At 37.4% G+C, this 10,930-nt stretch overlaps 1 protein-coding gene across 1 annotated transcript; it reads left to right on the plus strand.

Annotated features, from left to right (window-relative positions):
- The first annotated feature begins 436 nt into the window (after positions 1-436).
- LOC140549936 (zinc finger protein 800-like) lies at positions 437-9,506 on the plus strand. The gene is made up of 7 exons (XM_072673709.1): positions 437-541; positions 5,055-5,134; positions 5,285-5,374; positions 5,466-5,586; positions 5,908-6,003; positions 6,153-6,296; positions 6,530-9,506. The coding sequence occupies exons 2-7, from the start codon at positions 5,060-5,062 to the stop codon at positions 7,819-7,821; spliced, it is 1,818 nt and encodes a 605-aa protein (XP_072529810.1). The 5' UTR covers positions 437-541; positions 5,055-5,059; the 3' UTR covers positions 7,822-9,506.
- The last annotated feature ends 1,424 nt before the right edge of the window (positions 9,507-10,930 follow it).

Below are 10,930 nucleotides of genomic sequence, written 5' to 3' on the forward strand. Positions count from 1 at the left end.
CTCTAAAACGTTAAGCACCGTTTTGCTGCGGTTTCCGGGTTGGACGACATGTGTCGTGGAAACGGAGCGAAACGGGATCTGAGGAACGTTTTCTGTCGTTCGATTGGTGCGTTCTCCCTTTGATTGTGGGGTTACCCAATCAGCAGCGAGAGGCAGAGCGCACAATGGGTTCTAATAAAGTCCTCTACAAAGAGGCCGCTGCAGCTTGGTGTACCCCCCCCAGCCACACACACACACACACACACACACACACACACACACACACACACACACATGCTGTCTGCCTCTCTCCCTCCCTCCAGCAACTGAGAACTATAGAGGCAATGGAACTTTTCAAGTGAAAGCACTCTTAGCAGCACTGCTAGTGAATGTTAGACCGTTGTGCCTACTCCAGCGCAGTAGGCGGCGGTATATGTGCCACTATCCATAGTGTCAGAGACAGAGTGAGAATTAGTTTGTTTTTGGTGGGAGAAGAAAGGTCGATGATCACCCGCTAAATCCGTCCTTTTGCAGGTGAAAGGACTGCCAGGCTCCTGACCAGGTAAGGGACAACATTTCTAGCAGAAACTATTTAGATCGATAGTATATCTACACGTTTTGTCTGGTGGATGGCTGTCTATCTGATGTTTCGTTTCTGGTTTAAATATTATATTAGTAAAAAATCCTAGCAAAACCAGAAATTATAATATCCATTTCTGTGACTATGATGAACATGATGTCCTCAGTTAAACACAGTTATCCACGAGTACAGCATCTCAGTCAGCGTTAGTGTCATCTCTGGAAAAGATCACGGATAAATTAGTCAGTTGCATGATATAATTACTCATTTTCCACCATTAACTTTATTATATTATACGTTCATTAAGTCAATATCATATGATCACATATTGTGAGCTATTAGCTATAGTTAGCTATAGCTATTGTTTTGTGTTTTTCATTTTTTTGGCATCAGTAATTGCACTGGTACACAGGGAATGATTTCTAGCTTGTACACTGATGAGCCATAAAATTAGTACCACCTGCCTAATATTGTGTAGAGCCACCCCAACAGATCTGACCATTCGAGGCATGGAGTCCACAAGACCTCTGAATGTGCCCTGTGGTATCTTGCACTAAGACGTTAGCAGCAGATCCTTCCAAGTGTTGTCCAGTTGTGAGGAGGAGCCTCAGTTGCATCTGTGAGCCTAAGGTGGCGATGACTTTTATTTATATATATATATATATATATATATATAGCATGTGCTTTCTTGGATCACTTTTGGTCGGTGCACTAACCGCTGCATTCCAGAAGCTCCCACAAGACCTGCCTGATGTTTTGGAGATGTTCTGATCTAGTCATCTGGCCATCACAATTCATCCCTTGTCAAGGCGGCTCAGATTCTTATGCATGTGCATTTTTCCTGCTTTTAATACATCACCTAAGAGCTGACTGTTCACTTGCTGCCTAATATATCCACTATATAAATAGTGTTTTTTACTTTACCTGTCAGTGGTGCTAATATTATGGCTGATGATAGCCACGTAAATCCGAAACAGCATTTGTGTGTAGGTCCAAAGCACTCTCTAAAGGGAAGCACAGATATAGGAATGGTGGTCAAGTTTTCAATATTCAGCTGCATAAACATTAATAGGTTGGGGCTACATCTTTCTGGATTAGCATGTCAGATAAATATAGGTGATGCTTAACATTTGCACATAGACAGACAGGGTTCCCACACATCCTGGAAAACTCTACATACTTTTAGATACTGTTTTCCAGTCATGACAACACCTGGGATAATGAAGAGAGAGAATTCTCAGTTCTCCTGGAAATATTAGTGATGTTCTGTAATCTATAGTTTGACTGTTAAGCCACATGTTTGAAAGTATGTAACATTATAAATGGAGGGGTAATCCACTTCTCATTAAGTTTGAGTGGACAAGTCTAACTTAATTTTGCTTTAAAATGATTTATATTAAACATAATGTGAGACAGAATCTTTTTGGAAAGGGAGAGGGGCGTGCTAGTGTCATTTGAAGGCGTGATGTTGATCTTATCCCGTATTCATACAAAAATGGATCCAGCGTGCTCTGCTGTTGGCAAAAAAGATAGTTGAATAATTTAAACTTCATTTAAACCACCCTTTTTAGAAATGAATAGACAGAGCTGCTGGTCTTTCTCTGAGGTGAATAGGTGTATATTGGTCATTTCTAATATTTTATTAAAATCTGTGCCAACTTGCTAAGAAGTACTTTGTAAGGTGTGTTAGTGAGGGCATGCTTCAGTCAGTAAGAGCTTAAGTACTGTATTGTTGATGCTGCATTGTATGTCAAGAATCTCAGTGTATACAAGTGGTCTGGTATGGTCTGTAAGAAACATGAATATCAGTCATAGCAAATTTTAGGAATGTCAGTGCCTGGACAATTATCCCGTAATAGGAGTGAGAATCTTGTAAGGGTTATAAGTGTTAAATTTGTGTCCCATTGCAGATGAATGGTTACCTGTTAAAAATATACGCAGATGAACTCCACTTTAATATTTTTGGTTTTTCTCTGTAATTGTAAAATTAACTTGCAGAGACAATTTAGTGCTGAAACTCAGCAAACACACAGTTTAAAACTCACAATTGTCTCTGTCTCTCTGTCTGTCAAACAATATGTAACCTAATCCAAAGAGCTACAATATTAAATTAATGTAATTTAATTAAGTTGATACAAACCTTATCAAGATCTCTTTTAAACAAGGGAGCAGGCAAGTAAAATTAAAAATTCCTTTGTCACAAAAATAGGCAATGGATATTATTGGTAGGCTACTCTTTCTGTTAGGTAAAGTGAACGCAGCATGGGGATTGGAGTTCAAACATGTGTATGAGTATTTAGCACTCACTGTGTGGAGCCTAGTTTAAGCTGTATTAATTAATTTAGTTTCTTGAACACAGCTGTCCAGTTAGCTTGATTGTTGCTATGCCAACCATGAAAATCAGATTTCGGTTTATATCACCTGTGAATGTTTGCAAAAACCTATCCAATCCATCAGCTCATTTGTCAGGTTTAGTAGGTTTGCTACTAAACAAATGCGTATAGCAAAATATGTTGGACAATGGCCCTCCGTTCCCCATGCTGTACAACAGATTACCATTTGGGTAAATTTGTCTATTAAGCACACTACCATCTTTGAGCTCAAATTATTTGAGGAAAAAATGGTGGATTATTTTTATACTTGATATCTAACAAAAATGTTTGTTACTACATATTTCCTGTGATTTTTAGCCAATCATATAATGCATATTAAGATATGGCTATATATGTGTTCACATTTGCTGGTGGCCATTTTTGAAAACTGTCTGAAAACTAGCTGTCTGCAAATTGACATTTTTAGATTTAAGGTTTTACCTTTAAAGTTGGGTGTCACTACTTCTTGCAAACAAAAAACAACAAAAAAGTATCATTTAATAGTAATAATATTCATATTATTCATATTGTTCATATTAAAGCAGCATACAAGTTTATGTATGTAACAAAATATTGTTTATAAAATGGTATATTTTTAAAATAAAATTGTAAAGTTGCTGATGGTCCAGTTAAGCTTAGTCTGTGCCCTTTAACTAATTTACACTGAATGTCTATAAACAGACTTCATTCACCGATGGTTAGTTTAAATGAATCTTTAAAAAATTAAATAAGCCTAAGAAAGTATTTTCACAACCATAAGATCAAATAATCTAAGACACAATAAATAAATCCCTTTAATAATGGGATAAATAATTAGCCTACTAAATTGTGGGGTAAAAGCATCAAATTCCCATTTAGACATAATGGAATTTCTTACATAATTGAACCATGCAAGCACCAATAGATATACAAATATACAAATCATCAATTTAATGGTTTTAATATTTAATCCATATAGTTAAATAGTTGTTATTTTTTTATAGCAGTAGTATTCCTGAGTGAAGAGAGGACAAAAATATTCTAATAAATGCTATCAGTGTGCTGGGGTGTCCATGGTCTGGTCTGAAAAGATTCAGAAGTGATTATAAGTTGGCTTTTTTCTTGCAGAGCTGGTTGACTCAGTGAACTTGACTGTGAACTTCTGTATTGCTGCAACTCGAAGAAAGCCTTCAGACTCCATTTCCCCCATTTTTAGTTTTCTGTGTTTGTTGGATGTAATTGCTCTCTACATTGTGGAAAAAAATAAACAACATACACAAAAATACAGTTTCCCATTAGTAATTTATTTATTTATTAAAATGCCTTAAAAATGCCTCTGCCTTCAACTAAAATATAAATCTGTACATTAACAGTAAGTATTAAATGGTTTAAAATATAAATACAGATGTTGTGCTGATAAGAATGACAAGCGTTTCTTATTCTCTCATATCCTCTAAAGACATTTGCTTCACCAAGTTTTGACTTGCCTCTGAATAGTGTTATTCACCCTTTACCTTCGAATACAACTTATTTCAGTTATTTCTCAATTAGTTTTTAAAAATAAAGTACTATTTTAATCAAATATATTATTGTGAGCTAATTTGGAACTAAATGTACCCATTAAGCACAGCCAGACTCTTTTGCTTTTAAATATTAATATTTCAGTTTTAACATCACTGCTGCTGGAATCAATGTTGTGCTCCAAAAAGATCTAAAAGAGTAGTAATTGGTGAGCCTAATAGGTTTGTTTTGCCCTACCTTTTATGTACTGATTATGTAATGCTGTTACATGTATCCTGTTACTTTTCTAACTTTGCAAACGCAGATGGTTATTTTGGCATAGAGGCCCAGCATCTTGTAAACATTCTGCTTATCCAGAGAACAATACATATATTGGTTTAAAATACTGGTCAAATCTCTCTGATGCCAATATAAATTTTTGTGCTTCCTTAATATTCTCTCTCCCTCTCTCTTCCTATTGTCTTTAGATGCAAGCCTAATATATGCCACGTGGTCGATCTATTTCTTTCTTTAGGCTGTTTTCCTGATTAGCTGAATGAGGTGTGCTAGATTTGGGTTGGAGGTGAAACTTGCACCAATCTGTAATATCTGTAATCTCTGTAATATCTGTAATATCATTGCAGGTTGCATGAGCTCAGATGAAGATAGCATGGAGCAGTCCCATTCTTCACAGAAGAGGAAGCGTAATTCTCTTCAAAATCAGGTAAAGAAGATTTCGAGAAATTTACACCTCTTTCCATCCCTACTGTGTTTGTTTGAGGTTGTATGAATTACATACGATACAATTGTATGTACATCTTCCGTAAAACTTCTAAATTAAAATACAGTCTGAATGATTACTTTTTGTTTTTAGGCTGTTAAACAGACTTTGAAGATGAAGAAAACAGACTCTAAAAGTGAGAAGGTCCTATCTGACACATACTGCCAGACGGTGACCGTGCAGGTTGGACACACACAGGAATATCAACTGTTGATTTGTAACAAATGTTGTGGTAAAAGTATTAACTGATTACAGTGTTTTTGTGTGGCTTTAGCTTAAAATGGAGGAAAGTGGCACTGAAGACCTGACTATCAGCAAATATAGCCAAACTGACACTGGGCCATACTGCGGCCAGCCGACTCCGCTATGTCCAAAGCCACCGAACACAACATTAGGTACGCCCCATTGTCTTTCTCAGAATATAGAGAGATGCTGATCCTTAGAAATGTGCTGTTGCATATTTTGGAAATTTGCTTTTATTGAACTTGATTTATTACTTTTCCCTTCTTTTCATTGTAAAGTTTGCTTTAAGACAAAATATGTAACTTAGAAAGTGCTTATTTAATTTGTGCTATACTTTAGAAAGACTGACTTTCTCACTTACATGTTGAATATATTAACACTAACAATTCCTGTGCTGTGTTTCTTACAGGTTTTTAAGTTACTGATTAATTGCATTAATTAATATAAAGGACTATAACTGTTCACATTTTCAGTGTGTTCTACTGAACTTGGAGACCCACCTCTGCTTCGACAGCCACAGCACACCACTTTGACTGGCATTCAGCAAATCATTGAGTGCTTTCGCTCAGGTATTTCAGTGCCTTTTAACTATCCTGGCACATATTTTCAATATTTTAGTGTTTCAGGTTTAAGTGTGTTTCCATCATTGAGGGGGAAAAAAATTACTATATATGTAACATTAATGACTAATTATTGACTGAATTCTGGTTGCACCCAGGTACAGTTCAGGCTAAACTCACTCTCCTGAAGGAGGTGGACACCATTTTTGAGTGCCAACTTTGCAGAAGTCTCTTCCGTGGTCTTCCTAATCTACTTGAACACAGGCAGTCCTACTGCTTGTCCAGGCAACCTGAACCAGATGGTCTGCATTTATGTGCTTCATCTTCTTCATCTTTTTCTTTATTTTCAACCTGTTCTCTTATAGGACCTTAACAGCGCACCGGTTGAGTGTACAGCATTGTGGCAGCATGATGAAGTAGTCACTGTGATTATTAACCCAATAATTCATCATAATCATATTCCCAATTTCCCATAACATTGTCCATTAGTTGTCCATTAATGGAACCCATTTTTGTTTTTGTTTTCTTTCCACAGACCCCTCACAGGTAATGAAAGACCTTTTAGAGACTGTATTCTCACAAAGAGACAGCCAGGAATCACCTCTCAGAATCGTCCCCAAACCCGTGTATCAGGACCACACTCTGACACCAGCTCCTAATTCCCACCAGCAAAACTCTGTGTCCAGGAAACTGTGTAGACGAGAACCTGTTGTTGTCCTCAGAAGGTTCCAGCAGCCGCATACTGCATCTTTTAAAGTAGCTCCAGTTTCCCAGGAGAGGGGGGGCATTAAGGAGATTGAAAGGGAGGATGATTGTGAAGAGGGCTATCTCCCACATTTGCAGGACACAATGACATCAAGAGAGCTGGAAGAGCTGAAAAGTGATCTAGAATGGGATACTGTATCTCAGTCAGGTGTCAAAAAGCAGCATTCATCCTCCCATAAGACTGTGCATGTTAAACTAGGAGAGAAAGCCACCATGCACCAAGCACCCACTCTTAAAAAGACCTGTAGCTGTAGGATGTGCAACAGAAGGTTCGTTTCCCAACGAAGTCTGATGAGGCACATAAGTGTTGACCATAACATCAGGACATTACGAAAAGACACTGCAAAGAATGCCAAATCTGAACTTGTACCTGGGAGTATGGTTGGAGATGGAGAGGCCTGTGAGGAGGAACACCTGTCTGCTGGTAAAAGGTGTCACGTATGCCAAAAGTCTTCTGATAAGGAGCCAAAGGTTCATTGCCACTGTAATGAGTTGCCGTGTGGCTTAAAGCAAGACTGCACCACACCTGCATCTGTCAAACAGTCAGGCCAAAGCCTCTCAACACAGGCTGCACCCGTTCCTCAAAAACAACCCAATTCGAAGCCTGTTACAGAGGGTATCTCCCCCCAAGAGGCAGCACATTTCAGCAAGGACAGGGTCATCCCCTGGATGAAGGACTTGTTTTACTGTGGCCTATGCAAGCAAAAGTACAGCTCTCAGGGGCTGCTGCTGAAACACATGAGCATCTCCCACAAGTTTCACGTGTTGGAAAACACTGTGGCCAGCCGCACTCCCCCTCCACGGAAAGTCAAAGCAAAAGTTAAGCCAGAAGAAAAGGCTTTTCATAATGTGAGAATCTACTGTTGGCTCTGTGGAAAGAAGTTCTATTCGAGGACTAATTTGCGCAGTCACTGTCATAAAGACCACAGACAAAAACTCCAAGAGTTTAACATGCTGTTAAAACAAGGCATAGGCAATAGCCTGGTCCATGAGATGCACTCATTGGAAAATGGTTTTGCTGCCAGCCACACACCACCAACACCTTTACTCCCTGCAAGGTAGCCAAAGCAGTCTTCTACACTGCTTAACTTAGGCTACAGCTACCACAGAGAGAAAAACAATGAATGACAGTAAATACAGACAAATGCTGTCATGAGTTGACATTTGATTGCTTACAATTATATTACAGTCAAAAGCATGGATAACATGAGTGGCAGATATGATAATGAGGATGAAAAGCTGAAAAGCCTGCATGGTTTTTGTTTACCTGCTTTTTAGGAAAATACCTTTTCTCAGCACTTGTATTTTTTTGTTTGTTTTTTAAATATATAAATACCTAAATATGGATAGGTGTTCAACATTTTAATCTTTCTGGCACTCCAACATGCTGGACATTTGTTAATATAAATATTTGTTGTAACAGAATGTTTACCTTTATGGAAAAAAAAGATTCCCCAATGATCCTGGGTAGACCCCGGGCCCACTGCGACCCTGTCCAAGAAGATGGATGGATGGATGGATGCAAATACTTCCTTAACATATTTAGTGGATATGATTTACCCCAAGGACCCTAAACTGGTAGAGAAAGTAAGGTTTAGGATAATTGCCCAAGGATTACTGGTGAGGACTACTTTTAGCAACGCTATGTGAGGACATTGTTAAATTGAGCATTGTCTTGAAGAGGAATAAGAATTGTCTGGTTGCACGATTGATTGAGAAATGCTACATCATTCATGTCAGCTTGCACGACTGTGGTATTTATTCGCCAGTACATTAATGTGTTACATATTTCTGTCATATTTACTAGTATATATTATACTAATATATCAAAACAATTAAGTAAAATCAAGTTTAACAATGGACGTTTCTCTCTATAAGCAGCTTTATAGAGACCCTTTTCTGAGCCCCTAGTGCACAAGCCAGAGGTGAGGGTGGTTAAAAATAAATAAATTAATAAAATAAATCAATCTCTCTCATCCTTTAGGCAGCAATACAGTGCTGCCTGCCCAAATACAATATATCAAGTAACATGAAATGCAAGGATGTCCCTCCAACATTCCCATTCAGTACCCCATTGGTGAATAAGACCTTTTAGCAGGGAATTGGCACTAATACAGTTTCTTTTTAAACTGTCATAGATTATTCAAACACTCAAATAACTCATCTTTATTGTAACATATTGTTATACATGTTCATTGTGGGTAATACAAGTTGATATTGTGAATATACATGTAATTGTGGTGGTCATTAAATATTTTTTTCTATTTTGTCATTTATACTGAAATTCTTTAGCTTTGTGTTTCTTTGTACAATATTAATGCAGTGCTTTCTGTTGTGAGAATCCAGTGCTTTGTGAAATTTAGTAGGTATGTTAGCACCCTGAATTTATCAGTTAGTCTAATCCATCCTATGCTTATTCATTGTAGCCACAGGCTGCACTGTCCACTATTTACAGTATGCACTTGGTGTGGAGTGAATTGTGTGTGCTGAACGCAAATATGAACATACTAGTTTCAACTGTAGAGGTGTTGTAACTGGGCCTGTCCCTTTCACGTTAAGGTACTCTGACACTGTTACTGAAAGGTTTTCATCGGAATATGAATTGATATGCAATCTTTTTCAGAAGTGAGAGTATTTTCTGTAATAGGATGTGTAAAGCAAACAGAAATTTGAGTTGCGATTTGACTACAGTGGTGTTTTTCAAACAATACATTTTTTGATACAGTAAAAATAAAGCCTTTTGTTTATTTCTGTCCATCTTATTTGCTGAAAGGCAAAAATATTCATGTTCATTGATGGTTCAGATAAATATAAATGTTCAGTGCCTTTTCTGGCATTTGACTGTGGGTGTGCCCTTTGCATAAATCCTGTTTCACCCCACCTACTCTACTATAATAGACTACACCCAGATGCCCAGAAAATTTTAATACATACATAACATCATTTAATACATTTACCCTTCATAATGGGTATACTATACAGTCCACTGTTTATATGCTTTTCATGTTTCAACCTTGATGCACTACTGACATACTACCCAGATTGATTTCTCCTGAGGTTCCACTAACCAAAATGTTTGCCAATACTTATGAAATTTGATTGATAATGATAGTGGGAAACTAAACAGATTTATTAGCAACATATCAAATAAAAATAACCTAAAAAACTAAACAACCCCCCCCCCCCCCCCAAAAAAAAAACTGACAATAGGAATGATTACAATATATGTGTTCTGTTTTTTAAATTTTTTTATTAAACCCAGATTACACATCCATGTGATCCATGCAGCTCATGCTTTAGTAGTGGTAAAACATATACACTTGATCCCAATCACACTCTAAACAAACACAGTTCCTACCAGGCCTCAACTCTGTGGTGTTGCTCCTATTGGTGACCGACTTCTTTTTTTTTTTTTGAAGAGTTGTCTGTTTTGTTCTCTCTCTCTCTCTCTCTTTCTCTCCCTACCTATGCATGCACACATACACTATGGAGTCATCAGAATGAGAAAAATGCATTGTTAAGTTAGCATGACTTAGAGAAGTTAGAACCACTTGAATACATGTTAACATAATATTAAGGTTGCAATACTGAATATGTTAAAACACAATTGTCCTCACCATTCATCTAAATGGGGATACTGTCCTCCTACCTGATGTAAAAACCTTTAGCTCTTGAATATTGAAAAACAGCTTTTATACAAAATCTTTGATGAATGAAACAGCAATGTAATAGAATGTCTTGTTAATACAGAATAGCTGCATTTACAGTGTTACTGTTATGTAGGCTAGTGATTGAAGTTTATTATTAAATGATTACAGCTACTTGTGAGTGTAAGTTCAAGACATCATGCAATAGCAAGTTTTAAAGATGGTCCAAAATAATCACACACTCGAGGCGTGTGGCACTGTACACACTCAAAGTAGAGTGATTTTACACAATAAAGTAATTGGCAGCAGGTTTCACTTAACTTGCTCTTTTGAATGTGCTTGAAGCAATGTGCAGCTGTTGTATCTACAACTCTGCAAATAATGGACCCCAACTATATATTATTTGCTCACAATTACAAGATTCTGAATGGGGTAAAAATAGACCCAGACATGCACGGGGCCCTGAGAACTGGGGGCTAAAACTGTCATTTTTTCTTTAGAATGTGGATGAACATGAGAATGCA

This window comes from Salminus brasiliensis, chromosome 2 (assembly GCF_030463535.1).
Source record: "Salminus brasiliensis chromosome 2, fSalBra1.hap2, whole genome shotgun sequence".
In the NCBI taxonomy this organism is placed as follows: domain Eukaryota; kingdom Metazoa; phylum Chordata; class Actinopteri; order Characiformes; family Bryconidae; genus Salminus; species Salminus brasiliensis.

Bases quoted from the DNA above. Each gene is read 5' to 3' on its own strand.
- LOC140549936 (XM_072673709.1), top strand. From the start codon at position 5,060: ATGAGCTCAGATGAAGATAGCATGGAGCAGTCCCATTCTTCACAGAAG. The intron at 5,587-5,907 runs GTACGCCCCATT...TCACATTTTCAG, and splicing joins GCCACCGAACACAACATTAG to TGTGTTCTACTGAACTTGGA. The intron at 6,297-6,529 runs GTCTGCATTTAT...TTCTTTCCACAG, and splicing joins CAGGCAACCTGAACCAGATG to ACCCCTCACAGGTAATGAAA.